Source organism: Syngnathus scovelli, chromosome 8 (assembly GCF_024217435.2).
Source record: "Syngnathus scovelli strain Florida chromosome 8, RoL_Ssco_1.2, whole genome shotgun sequence".
Taxonomy (NCBI): domain Eukaryota; kingdom Metazoa; phylum Chordata; class Actinopteri; order Syngnathiformes; family Syngnathidae; genus Syngnathus; species Syngnathus scovelli.
The window spans coordinates 17,094,148-17,108,161 of NC_090854.1; the positions used below are offsets into that span (position 1 = coordinate 17,094,148).

The following is a 14,014-nucleotide window of genomic DNA, read 5'->3' on the forward strand; positions in this document are numbered from 1 at the left end:
GGCTTCATCCTCCAATTTAATGTCAATCTGAAATAGTCCTGTAGCGCCTCCATGTGGACAAGCTGTACTATCCACATTACTGGACCGTGCATATTTTCACTTTGGCATTCACGTGTTCACTTGCCTCCTGATTTGATGAGACACACAGTACACATACGGTGGCTGTTTGCATCACTAAGGCTCATGTGACATCACAGGAACTGCAAACTGATGACATCATAAAGACGGACATGCTTCCTCTGATTGACCATTATTCTATTAGTGTTAATGGCTCAGAACACCGTTATCGGCTACGTTAAAATCACCTAAAAGAGACACAAATGAACAATCGGCATTTGAATGTCAAGGAGGACGACCTCTATTCGGGCTACAACGACTATAATCCACTTTTTGACTGCAAGGTGAGATCATTTCTATTTATTTTTTCATTATCACTCTAATAATAAGTGTACCTGATGGACTATTTTTCATTTTTACAGGAGTTGGAAAATGATGCCAGCTTCCAAGACACAACCAAGAGCAATCAGGGAAAAAGAATACATTTACAACCAGTGTGTATTATTATTATTATTGTAATAGTTTTACTTTTGAGATGTGTAGTGAAGCTCTCTCCACCTAATTTCCATTCAGATCAACGGACAACTTGCTGACTCTACCACAGCGGGGCGACCTTTAACTTCTTCCTCAGGAGTAAGTACAATGTTTGTCGTGACTTGTGACAGACCATAATAATGAGTACTTGTTTTTTTTTTATAGTGTCGTACTCCCATGCCATCATCAGTAAGTCGACCAATGACGGCAGCTGTGCAGGTAAGTCATGCTTTTTGTACAAAACACACAGCTGGGACTCAAAACCGAGCCTAGAAGCACCCCATGGTGGAAAATGCAGATGTAGCTTCTTCAAACCATTGAACGTTATCTTTGATATCCACAGAGTGGAGCAGCTCGCCCCATGTCTGCAATAAGTGCTGCAGGTTATTCGTCCTCTCCCACACGATCATGTGAGTCCAACACCTTAACAAATTATGATTTGATAGTACTGTGCGGCCCATATCATCAAATAGCGATGTAAGTAGCCAGTTTGTCGTTTTAGGCTCAAACTTTGATCCTCTGGGCCAGTGTAGAGGCCCTGCACCACCACTGGAAGAAAAGAAAGATGACACGTGAGTGGACTAGCTACTGTGTTAGCTGTGATGGTCTTCTCGTGTGTCATCATTGTTGTCGTCTTAGGCCGGAGGAGAAGATCAAGCTCTTGGAGAAGAACGTGAACGACTTGATCACAGAGAGCTGCATGGCGCAAAGCATGGGCAACTCGCAACTGGTTGGATTCTTCTCCAAGTGGCCCAGCAGTCACCGCTGGAATTTGTGCTCACCGTAGTGACCGATGGTTAACTTCTCGAGAATTATTTTGTGTGTTGCACGTGGACAGGCTCTGGAGAAGGCCAGAGAGGCTGGAAGGAAGGAGAGAGCGCTGGGGAGACAAAGGGAACAGTCTGGAAACGCAGAGCAAATCAATGTGGATCTCACCTACGCCGTGAGTGCGGCAACAATCGGGCCCCGTGTGTCATCGTTGCCTGTTGACGCGTGCCGTTGTCTGGTCTCTCAGGTTCTGCTCAACCTGGCTAACCAGTATGAAAACAATGAGATGTACCCAGAGGCCCTGAACAGCTACCAAATCATCATCAAGGACAAAATGTTTGCTAACGCAGGTGAGCCAAATGTTATCACTGTTAGAATTGTGGCCCAATATGTCTGCTTCAGATCAAAATGGCTTTGTAGGCTAGCCGTACCTAACTCGTATCACGTTCTTGTTTTTCCTCTGTTACGCGCTCAGGGCGTCTGAAGGTGAACATGGCCAACATCTGGGTCAAGCAGAAGAACTACCCCAAGGCCATCAAGCTGTACCGCATGGCGCTGGACCACATCTCGGATGACTACAAAGAGATGAGGATCAAGATCATGCAGAACATCGGCACCGTCTTCGTGCTGCTGGGCAAGTACTCGGACGCCGTGGCGTCCTTCGAGCATATCATGAGCAAGAGCGCCAACGTCAGGACCGCCTACAACCTGGTCCTCTGCTACTACGCCATCCGCGACGCCGACGGCATGAGGAACGCCTTCCACAAGCTCCTCGCCATCCCACTCCACTTGCAGCACGAAGACAAGTACATCGCAGCTACGGTGAAGGAAATGCTTTTGAGTGGCATTCTTTGACTGAGAACATGAAACAACTTTCAAGTGATCTGTTTCAGGACGACATCAAATCCAACATGTTGTTGGAAGTCATCAAGAACGACAAGCTGCACAAAATGGAGAGAGACTTGTAATAATGTGTTGACACTTTCCAACACGTTATATTTGACCACATTGGCTTTAAATGCAAAGCATAAATGAATATTTTCCAAACCTCCCACAGGAAAGCTCGTGCCGACAACTACGTAATGACCTCTGCCAAGCTCATCGCTCCGGCTATCGAGGCTTCTTTTGCAGCTGGATTTGACTGGTTTGTTTGTTTTTGGCGCAGTGTTTTTTTTTTATGTTAAAGTCCGATCCACATATGCCTTGAGGCTATTTCATGGTCTTTTTGTGTGAAAGGTGCGTCGACACGGTGAAGAACTCCCCTTATGCGGAACTAGCCAATGACCTCCAGTTGAAAAAGGCCATGACCTTCTTCAGACAGATGCAATTTGACCAGGTCAGGCGCACCTTGAAGGCACGTTACGTCCCATTTAGAAAAGCAACGCAGCCTGACGCTGGGGTTTTGTTGTAGGCCATGAAAATTCTGAAGGAAGTTGCCAAGCAGGACAGCAGAGTCAAAAGCGCCGCAGCCAACAACCTCTCCAGCCTCTTCATCCTGGTACGGCTTTTCTGGAGCTGAGATTACAGTCCAGATTGTATCCAGATTACTGTCACACGCAGTATGTCATGCAAAGTACGAGTACGAAGATGCAACACTTAGAAACAAAATACATGTTTGCAATGTATTGAAAATCTGTCATTCCACAAAGTCAAACGTTCCAAAAGTGGTGTTGCGTATGGTCATGGCAGGAGAAGGACTACAAGCAGGCCGAGCACTACGCCGACCTGGCCATAAATGCAGATCGCTACAACCCGGGAGCCTTCGTATGCAAAGGCAACACGGAGTTCGTCAAGCAGGACTACGTCAAGGCGGCAGAGTTCTTCAAAGAGGCGCTGAGGAACGACTCCTCCTGCACCGAGGCCCTCCGGAACCTGGGTAACCTCCGCAAAGGAACACCTTCTTGTTCCTCTACAAAGAGCAGAGTAAAATGCATTTTTTTTTTCTCTTTTCCCAAGGTCTCACGTACAAGAAGCTGAATCGTCTGGAGGATGCGCTGGACTGCTTCTTGAAGCTTCACGCCATCCTCAGGGACAGCGCCGAGGTCATGTATCAGCTGGCTGACACGTATCCTCCAACGCAGGGAAAAAAAAAATATTGGGATTTTTTTTGGCCTTGGTTTTTGTCCGTGTGGGCTTTTTTTTGTGTTTGTTCCTCTTTAACTGCGTCAGCTACGAGCTCCTGGAGGACACCCACCAGGCGGTGGAGTGGCTGATGCAGGTGATCAGCGTGGTCCCCAACGACCCCAAGGCTCTGGCCAAACTGGGCGATCTGCACGACCTGGAGGGGGACAAGTCGCAGGCCTTGCATTACTACTGTGAGGTACGGACGGCATCTTCATTATGCTGACGACCAAGATGATGATGTCACTTCCTTGGCAGTCCTTCAGGCTGTTCCCCTGCAACATGGAGGTCATCGAGTGGCTGGCGGCCTATTATGTGCAGACGCAGCTCTACGAGAAGGCCATCCACTACTTTGAAAGAGCCATCCTCATGCAGTAAGTCCAATTCTGAAGTAAAAAATCTTGAATATCGAAATGTAAAATTCAAATCATTTTAAAAACATTAAAGCCCAAAACCAAGTGAAAGTGTAAAATAAAATTGATTTAAAAAAAAAAACAAGAATCAAACCCTGCATTTAAAGTATGAAATACATGAAGGAATTGCATGCTCTTACCTCGTTAATTATAGTATTATAAAACTAAACGGATCATTTTTAATCTTTTTTTGAAAGAAGAAATTAAAGAAATTGCTGTGTTCCTCCAGACCAAGTGAGGTGCGGTGGCAGCTGATGGTGGCCAGCTGTCAGAGGAGAAGCGGTCAGAAAGGAAACCTGCAGCATCTCAAAATTAGTTTTGCATCACACCAACACTCAACATTTGCTTTTGCTTGCAGGAAACAGTCAGAAAGCTCTCGAAACCTGCAAGGAAATACACCGCAAGTTCCCGGAAGATTTGCAATGTAAGCTGACTTTTGCTGGTTTCAACCACCCACGAGTACAACAAATCATTCATTTGAATTTTGTTTTTCGCATGGAGGTCTCCGCTTCCTGGTGCGGCTGTGCCAGGACATGGGGTTCAAGGAAGTCCACGATTACACCAGCAAACTTAAGAAGGTGGAGAAGATGAAGGAGCTCAGAGAGCAGGTTTGCACGCAATTGTCAGGTTTAGCCAGAGAACATCACTCAACACATTTTGATCACACTTGTCCGCACTTTCTGACGGCCGGCCATCTTTCCCCAGAGAGCCAAAGCGGACCGAGAAGGAAGTACAAGAAATAGAAGAACAGACAGTACAGACGCCACGACTACTGGTCAGTAATCGCTAGGACAATACTCATACTTTAAGAATATCACCACTCGCCAATTAACTGGCCGGCAGATTTAATCAACGTTTTGCTTGTTTCTCCCACATTTGTGTTCCCAAAGGGGAACGTGGGGTTGCGCCTGTGATGTCACTTCCCGCTTCCGGCGAGCCTTTTGAGACTAGCGGCAGCCCCAAAGAATTGGGTGTGTGACAGGGCGAGCCCTCGAATGGCCAATCAAATAGCATCAATGCTAACCGCTAGCACGGGGGCCATTTTGCATAGATGCGTCTTATGCGGACCCACTGGGCCCCCTTGCCAACCAGCCCAGGACCGGAGGAGTCAAGAAGCGGGTGGAAGACGACGTATTTGCCGGAGAGGACGTTGGAGACGAGCTACTACCCGATTAGAAAACCACATCGTTGTGTTTGTTGGGGTTTCAAAATGGTATGTAATACATAGTATACATCCACCTAGTACATACAGTGTTTATAAACACTAACCCGTACAAACATGTTGACATTTTTGCCACGAGTGTCCTTGTTTCATTTGACGTGTGGTCATGTGATTCGAACTTCACTCTGTGTCCATTCAGCTACCGGCTGGGCCTGCCTTCTTGTACCCCTTTACCCCAATCAGCGGGACAGCAGCGGCGACGGGTAGTTGACGAAACACCGGAAGTCGTTGGACAAGTTGCGCTCATGCTGAGGTAGGAAGTGACACACTTTCACGTCCAGAAGATCCTTGGCCAGATTCTCCATGATGGCACCTGAACAACAAACGTTGATACATCTGTTTCACACCATTCCAACGTCAACATACTCCACACATTTACGCCACCTAGGCTGTTCTTTTTCCTCATTCCCTACTATTTTACATTAAAAGAAAATCCCCTTTAATTTCCAATGGTAACGCATTCCATTTTCAGCAAGGCTTTTGTGGCGCAATGTTTAATGCACAAATCATCCACTTGGGAGGCACTGGTTTGATTCCTGCCTGAGTCAACATGAGTCCAACTGCTTTTATGTCAAATATGCTTTTGTATTTAAAGTCCCAATGATCATCGTCACACACACATCTGGGTGTGGTGAAATTTATCCTCTGCATTTAACCCATCCCCATGTGATTTTGATCCATCCCCTGGGGGAGAGGGGAGCAGTGAGCAGCAGGGGTGCTGCGCTCGGGAATCATTTGGTGATTTAATAAATGATGTGTTCCTGTATTCTTTCAATTAATTTAACGTCTTTCTCACTCATTACAAATTTCGGGTTAGGGTTACAATTTTCAAATAAAAGCCTTACTATACATGGTAAAAAAAAAAAAAAGTCTTACTATACACGCTTTTTTTTTTTTTTTATAAATATAAACATTTGTGTCTCTGACCTGTGCAAAGCAGCACTTTTCCTTTGGTGAGGTACTTGACAGTCTGGGCTACTTTGGTGAGACACTCCTCCGAGAGGTAGGGCGGGTCGGCCAAGACCACGTCGAAGCTGCCAGGCGCCACGCCACGCTCTGCAAATGCCAGCGGATGGTTGTAGTCGTAGAAGATGAAGTCGTCGCCATAGATGGCAAAGCGGCGGTCGTACTCCAGGACCGCCATGGCCGCGGGACCATCGTCGGGGCCGCATAGCTGCTTGAGCTTCTGGTAAACGCTGGGGGCGCTCACGCACGCGATCCTACCGAACAGTATTTGGTTACACGTGTGCAATGAAACAGCTCTACTGTATTTCAACATTAGAAATGTTAACTTTGTGCTTGCATCAAATGCGCGTGAAAGTGTGTTAATATTGTTCACCTTCCTCCTCCTCCAGCTTGGAGTAGAAGCTCCTCAGCTAATCGTGTTGCTGTGTCGTCAGTGTACCAGAATTGACTCATCCTCTACAAACACAACAAAGGTAGCATTCACTTTTTGACTATTACGATGACCACGTCGGCAACGTAACCAGAATCTGTACGTAACGCCATCAATTGTTTGTGTGTTTGTTGCAAGGGCTTACCCAGTCTTCGCTTAAGGCTCCCACGGTAAAGTGGTCCGCGGCTGTGGAAGGATCCTCGCGGGAGTTCTCGCTTCGGGACTCCTCGTAAAACTCCCGCAGAGCCGCCAGAGTATGAGCCGACAGCGTGGGAATGTCATCGTCGCTGTCGCTCATTTCAAAAGACTAAGAAGGAAGCCCGGCTGTTTTTGGACTGGGCTATGCTAGCCTCGCAGGTTCCCATCGAGTGTGCGATAGTGATGTGCATTCCAGTTCTTTTAGGTGAACGAATCTTTAGAATCAGGTTCACTCAAACGATTCGTTCAAACGACTCGTTCAACGAATCCCCCCCACCCACGGGACGGGAAATTACGTCACTGATACGTAAAGTCCCTCCTCCATCTAACCCTCGCTGGCGCTGCTGATTGGTTGTTCGATTCACGAGTGAGTGACAGACAGCATTGCTGCTATGCCTTTGCCACCCGACACACGTTATGCCGACATTGATATTTTAATTTTGTGTTTGTTGGCTTGTAGTTGATTTTTTTTGCAAGAACAATTCATTTTAGGATGAACTATCGATACAAATAGTTTCATTTGATTGAAGGCAATGGCGTTAACCACTCGACCAGAGCCTGCTCAGAAACAAAAGGAGATTTGGTCCTATTGATAGGGTATCCATCCAAACATGTTCGGTGTTCAAAGTTTCATCGGATAGTCCGAAGCAACCCTTTCCACAGCAGTCACCATGACAGGCGACCGACCACCTGGCGGCGTCAGTGTGCCGAGCGCCGTTGGACGATCAGGAGAAGAAGATTTGAATTGATGGAAGTGACGTCAGGGCTTTAGGTCAATTGAAGACAGGTGTGCTCGATCAAGGGGAGTTATCATATGCGAGCGCGGGCCGGCGGCGGCGGACGGTTTCTCAGGTAAGCTAGCAAATGTTTGTCGTCCCTGCCGTTTTTCACGACGGACGCCGTGTTTGTTGCACGATTCTCGCGCTCAAGGGGAGTTCTCAAATGCAGGTGCCACCGAGCGCAGGTAAGGGAGCAAATGTTTGTCGTTTCTTGCCGTCTCTCACGACGGACGCCATGTTTGTTTGTTGGAGGATTTTCACACGGCGACTGTAGGCGTCGAAGTTAACTGGAGACCGCAAGGAGAGTTTTCAAATCGGCCCCAAAATGTGTGCTTTGTTGCCTTTTCTCACAAGCCTTTTTTATTTTGTTTGTCGCAGGACTGTCGTACTCACGTGACTCGGCAGGCAACGTCACATCTACCGCGACGGTGGGCCCGGAGGTAAATTGTAGGCCGCAGGCAATTTAGCCCGTGAGCAAATGTTTGCAGTTTCGTACGATGCCATTTATTATTTCTTGCAGGATTTTCGCTGTCTAGGGAGTGCTTGAGGTTTGGGCACGGCACGGCACGCCACAGTCGACTTTGCGTCGCGTCATTGCGCGTTGTGGTGGTATTTTAAATGTCTTTCGTATTTGTTTTTTTTTAAATGCTGGCCAGCATTTTTGCATTCGTTTGTTTGTAGAAGGTTCGTAAATGACGCCGCCGATAACCTGGATCATCTGTCCAATGTGAGGTGAGTTGTAGATGATGAAATTAAAATATGAATTATAATCTTGAATAATTCTAGTAATTTACAATGTAATGATTATATATTTTTTCAAATATAAAACTCTACTTCGAATGTCTAAAATTAAAATATTAACTATAATTTTGATAAGTTATCAGAACTCACTACAATAAGATAATATTTGTTTTCAAATGTAAAACTCTACTTAAAATGTGTAAAATTAAAATATTACTTAAAATGTGTAAAATTAAAATATTAACTAATTTTGATATTATCATAACTTAACTATCATAACAATATTTTTTTTCAAATGTAAAACTCCTAGTTTGTATAATTGTTGGTAAAAAATCATGCCACTGGCACTCAATGTATTTTTTCAAATGTGATCCGACCCGGCGACGATCACCAAAAACAGCTAGTCCCTGTGATCAAGTAAGCAAGTGACCGACAACGTGGGGTGCTCTTTGAGTTTCTAACATTTGTTTCTGCAGATGGCGACCGGGACGTGACACAATCTGATCAGAGGTGAACGGACCGCTGTGGCATCGCTCTGAAGTCGCCGAGTTTTGAGGGAGACCCGCTTCCCTGGAAGGCGTCGACCTGCGCAGCTTCAACGTGTGAAATGGATTTTTTAAATATCTTTTTTTAAATTACACCAGCGGTGTCCCAATGTCTGCTCGAGGGCTGCATACTGAAACAAATTCAGAATTCTTTGACGCAAATTCATTAAATCAATCCCGAAATGTTGCATTGATATTTAGTGCTACAAAGCAGTGTTGTGTTCATTCGTGTGGTGTGTTGATCAAGTTGCCCCGAGGCTGCCATTTGGACACCAAAAAGCTATGCTTCTTCCTACTCCTTTTCGAGCATTCTTTATTGATTTATTTACTTATGTATTATTTATTTATGTATTTTTTCTGTTTGTTGGTTTATATTTTGTTTTTGTTGTATGGACTTATATGTGGCACTTTAGAGTGATTTGGTTTTTTTCTTTTTTGTTTTGGATGTTCCAAATAAAGATGTCAATCAATGGTGATGTGTGTAGGGTTGCACGTGTATTGGAAAACTGCCATATGATGGTCTAGGTTATTGACATGCACTTTAAGACAGCAAAGATTTTTTTTTATTTTCCATGTCTCAAATGAAACATGTTTTCTTGTCTATTTGTAATGAGTTAAGACGATAAGTCATTGATGTAAGTTAGTTAACTAATGCAGTGGTCTGGCTCATTACTGTGCGTGTGGTGTGTGTGTGTGTGGTGTGTGTGTGTAGTGGGTGTGTGGCGGGTATGTGTGTGTGGTGTGTGTGTGTGTGGTGGGTGGGTGGGGGGGTGTGGGGTGGGTGTGTGTGTGTGCGTGCGTGGTGTATGTGTGTGGTGGGTGTGGTGTGTGGGTATGTGGTGGGTGTGGTGGGTGTAGTGGGTGTGTGTAGTGGGTGTGTGGTTGGTGGGTGTGTGTGGTGTGTGTGTGGTGGGTGTGTGTGGTGTGTGTGTGGCGTATGTGTGTGCGTGCGTAGTGTATGTGTGTGGTGGGTGGGTGTGGTGTGTGGGTGGGTGGGTGTGGTGGGTATGTGGTGGGTGGGTGTGTGTGGTGTGTGTGGTGGGTGGGTGTGTGTGGTGTGTGTAGTGGGTGTGTGGTGGGTGGGTGTGGTGTGTGGGTGGTGGGTGTGTGTAGTGTGTGTGTGGTGGGTGGGTGTGGTGGGTATGTGGTGTGTGTGTGTGGTGTGTGTGTGTGTGTGTGTGTGTGTGTGGTGGGTGCGTGGTGGTGGGTGTGTGTGGTGTGTGTGTGTGTGGTGTGTGTGGCGGGTGTGTGTGGTGTGTGTGTGTGTGTGGTGTTTTTGTGGTGTGTTTGTGTGGTGTGTTTGTGTGGTGTTTGTGGTGTGTGTGGTGTGTGTGTGTGGTGTGTGTGTGTGGTGTTTTTGTGGTGTGTTTGTGTGGTGTGTGTATGTAGTGTGTGTGGTGTGTGTGTGTGTGGTGTTTTTGTGGTGGGTGTGTGGTGTGTGTGTGGTCTTTGTGTGTGGTGTGTGATGTGTGTGTGATGTGTGTGGTGTGTGTTTGGTGTGTTTGGTGTGTGTGTGGTGTGTGTGTGTGGTGTTTTTGTGGTGTGTTTGTGTGGTGTTTGTGGTGTGTTTGTGTGGTGTTTGTGGTGTGTGTTTGTGTGTTGTGTGGGTGTTGTTTGTGTGTTGTGTGGTGTGTGTGTGATGTGTGTGGTGTTTTTGTGGTGTTTTTGTGGTGTGTTTGTGTGTTGTTTGTGGTGTGTTTGTGTGGTGTGTGTGTTTGTGTGGTGTGTGTTGTTTGGGTGGTGTGTGTGTGTGGTGTGTTTAGTGTGTGTAGTGTGTGTGGTGTTTTTGTGATGTGTTTGTGTGGTGTTTGTGGGGTGTTTGTGTGTGGTGTGTTTGTGGTGTGTGGTGTGTGTGTGTGTGGTGTTTTTGTGGTGTGTTTGTGTGGTGTTTGTGTGGTGTTTGTGGTGTGTGTGTGTGTATGTAGTGTGTGTGGTGTGTGTCGTGTGTGTGTGTGTGGTGTTTTTGTGGTGGGTGTGTGGTGTGTGTGTGTGGTCTTTGTGTGTGGTGTGTGATGTGTGTGTGATGTGTGTGGTGTGTGTGTGGTGTGTTTGGTGTGTGTGTGGTGTGTGTGTGTGGTGTTTTTGTGGTGTGTTTGTGTGGTGTTTGTGGTGTGTTTGTGTGGTGTTTGTGGTGTGTGTTTGTGTGGTGTGTGTTGTGTGTGTTGTGTGGGTGTTGTTTGTGTGTTGTGTGGTGTGTGTGTGATGTGTGTGGTGTTTTTGTGGTGTGTTTGTGTGTTGTTTGTGGTGTGTTTGTGTGGTGTGTGTGTTTGTGTGGTGTGTGTTGTTTGGGTGGTGTGTGTGTGTGTGGTGTGTTTGGTGTGTGTAGTGTGTGTGGTGTTTTTGTGATGTGTTTGTGTGGTGTTTGTGGGGTGTTTGTGTGTGGTGTGTTTGTGGTGTGTGGTGTGTGTGTGTGTGGTGTTTTTGTGGTGTGTTTGTGTGGTGTTTGTGGTGTGTTTGTGGTGTGTGTGTGTGTGGTGTGTGTGTGTGGTGTTTTTGTGGTGTGTTTGTGTGGTGTTTGTGGTGTGTTTGTGTGGTGTTTGTGGTGTGTGTGTGTGTGGTGTGTTTGTGGTGTGTAGTGTGTGTGGTGTTTTTGTGGTGTGTTTGTGTGGTGTTTGTGGTGTGTTTGTGGTGTGTGTGTGGTGGGTGTATGTGGTGGGTGTGTGTGGTGTGTGTGTGTTGTGTGGTGTGATGTGTGTGGTGTGTGTGTGTGTAGTGTGTGTGGTGTTTTTGTGGTGTGTTTGTGTGGTGTGTGTGTGTGGTGTGTGTGTGGTGGGTGTATGTGGTGGGTGTGTGTGGTGTGTGTGTGGTGTGTGGTGTGATGTGTGTGATGTGTGTGGTGGGTGTGAAGTGTGTGTGTGGTGTTTTTGTGGTGTGTGAAGTGTGTTGTTTGTGGTGTGTTTGTGTGGTGTGTGTGTTGTGTGTGTGGTGTGTGTGTTTGTGTGGTGTTTTTGTGCTGTGTTTGTGTGGTGTGTTTGTGTGGTGTGTGTGTGTGTGGTGTTTTTGTGGTGTGTTTGTGTGGTGTTTGTGGTGTGTTTGTGTGGTGTTTGTGGTGTGTGTGTGGTGTGTAGTGTGTGTGGTGTGTGTGGTGTGGGTGTGGTGTGTTTGGTGTGTGTGTGTGTAGTGTGTGTGGTGTTTTTCTGGTGTTGTGTGGGTGTTGTGTGTGTTTGTGTGGTGTGTGTGTGGTGTGTTTGTGGTGTGTGTTTGTGTGGGTGTTGTGTGGGTGTTGTTTGGGTGTTGTGTGGTGTGTGTTGTGTGGGTGTTGTGTGGGTGTTGTGTGGCGTGTGTGTTGTGTGTGTGGTGTGTGTGTTTGTGTGGTGTTTTTGTGGTGTGTTTGTGTGGTGTGTTTGTGTGGTGAGTGTGTGTGGTGTTTTTGTGGTGTGTTTGTGTGGTGTTTGTGGTGTGTTTGTGTGGTGTTTGTGGTATGTGTGTGGTGTGTGTGTGGTGTGTAGTGTGTGTGGTGTGTGTGGTGTGGGTGTGGTGTGTTTGGTGTGTGTGTAGTGTGTGTGGTGTTTTTGTGGTGTTGTGTGGGTGTTGTTTGGGTGTTGTGTGTGTTTGTGTGGTGTGTGTGTGGTGTGTTTGTGGTGTGTGTTTGTGTGGGTGTTGTGTGGGTGTTGTTTGGGTGTTGTGTGGTGTGTGTTGTGTGGGTGTTGTGTGTGTGGTGTTTGTGTGTTGTGTGGGTGTTGTTTGGGTGTTGTTTGGGTGTTTTTTTTGTGTAGCTAAAATTTTTTTTGTGTAGTTTGTTTGTGTAGTTAAACTACACAAAAAAATTTTTGTGTAGTTTGTTTGTGTAGTTTAACTAAAAAAAATAAAAAAAAGTTTGTGGTTTCTTTGTGTAGTTTGTTTGTAGTTAAACTACACAAAAAATGTTTGTGTAGTTTGTTTGTGTAGTTTAACTAAAAAAAAAATTTTAAAAAGTTTGTGGTTTTTTGTGTAGTTTGTTTGTAGTTAAACTACACAAAAAAATGTTTGTGTAGTTTGTTTGTGTAGTTTAACTAAAAAAAAAAAAAAAAAAGTTTGTGCTTTCTTTGTGTAGTTTGTTTGTAGTTAAACTACACAAAAAAATGTTTGTGTAGTTTGTTTGTGTAGTTTAACTAAAAAAAAAATAAAAAAAAGTTTGTGCTTTCTTTGTGTAGTTTGTTTGTAGTTAAACTACACAAAAAAAAATGTTTGTGTAGTTTGTTTGTGTAGTTTAACTAAAAAAAAAATAAAAAAAAGTTTGTGGTTTCTTTGTGTAGTTTGTTTGTAGTTAAACTACACAAAAAAATGTTTGTGTAGTTTGTTTGTGTAGTTCAACTACACAATAAAAATAAAAAATTAAAACAACACCCACACAACACACAAACACCACACACACAACACACACACAACACACAAACACCACACACACACAACACACACACACCACACAAACACACCACAAACACCACACACACACACACCACACACACTATATACACACACACCACACACACCACACACATCACGCACACACCACACAACACCCACACAACACCCACACAACACACACACAAAACACACACACCACACAAACACACCACACACACACCACAAACACACCAAAAAACACCACACACACACCACACACACCACACACATCACACACCACACACATCACACACACACCACACAACACCCAAACAACACCCACACAACACAACACACACACAACACACAAACACCACACACAAACACACCACAAAACACCACACACACACCACACACACACCACACACACCACACACACACCACACACACTACATACACACACACATCACGCACACACCACACAACACCCAAACAACACCCACACAACACCCACACAACACACACACAACACACACACCACACACATCACACAACACCCAAACAACACCCACACAACACCCACACAACACACACACACAACACACACACACAACACACAAACACACCAAACACACACACACACCACAAACACCACACAAACACACCAAAAAACACCACACACACACACACAAACACACCACACAAACACACCACACACACACCACAAACACCCCAAAAAACACCACACACACCACACCACCACACACACCACACACATCACACACCACACACATCACACACACACCACACAACACCCAAACAACACCCACACAACACCCACACAACACACACACAACACACAAACACACCACACAAACACACCACACACACACCACAAACACACCAAAAAACAC

General features: G+C 45.6%; 2 protein-coding genes across 2 annotated transcripts; one reads left to right on the forward strand and one right to left on the reverse strand.

The window, feature by feature from the left end:
- Nucleotides 1-79: 79 nt before the first annotated feature.
- On the forward strand, nt 80-9,245 carry LOC125974246 (intraflagellar transport protein 88 homolog). Its single transcript, XM_068651536.1, has 29 exons — nt 80-401; nt 480-551; nt 631-690; nt 757-810; nt 935-1,001; nt 1,094-1,163; nt 1,231-1,321; nt 1,430-1,534; nt 1,607-1,709; nt 1,835-2,181; nt 2,253-2,323; nt 2,417-2,503; nt 2,596-2,695; nt 2,771-2,857; nt 3,049-3,235; nt 3,316-3,424; nt 3,529-3,679; nt 3,739-3,854; nt 4,123-4,175; nt 4,252-4,317; nt 4,395-4,501; nt 4,599-4,668; nt 4,784-4,864; nt 4,945-5,106; nt 5,255-6,554; nt 7,867-7,928; nt 8,009-8,097; nt 8,170-8,220; nt 8,706-9,245. Exons 1-24 carry the CDS (start codon nt 321-323, stop codon nt 5,067-5,069), a joined length of 2,460 nt encoding a protein of 819 aa, XP_068507637.1. The 5' UTR covers nt 80-320; the 3' UTR covers nt 5,070-5,106; nt 5,255-6,554; nt 7,867-7,928; nt 8,009-8,097; nt 8,170-8,220; nt 8,706-9,245.
- eef1akmt1 (EEF1A lysine methyltransferase 1) lies at nt 4,503-7,532 on the reverse strand. The gene is made up of 4 exons (XM_049729242.2): nt 6,657-7,532; nt 6,455-6,537; nt 6,043-6,335; nt 4,503-5,428 (listed from the first exon to the last, which is right to left on the reverse strand). The coding sequence occupies exons 1-4, from the start codon at nt 6,807-6,809 to the stop codon at nt 5,295-5,297; spliced, it is 663 nt and encodes a 220-aa protein (XP_049585199.1). The 5' UTR covers nt 6,810-7,532; the 3' UTR covers nt 4,503-5,294.
- Nucleotides 9,246-14,014: the final 4,769 nt, after the last annotated feature.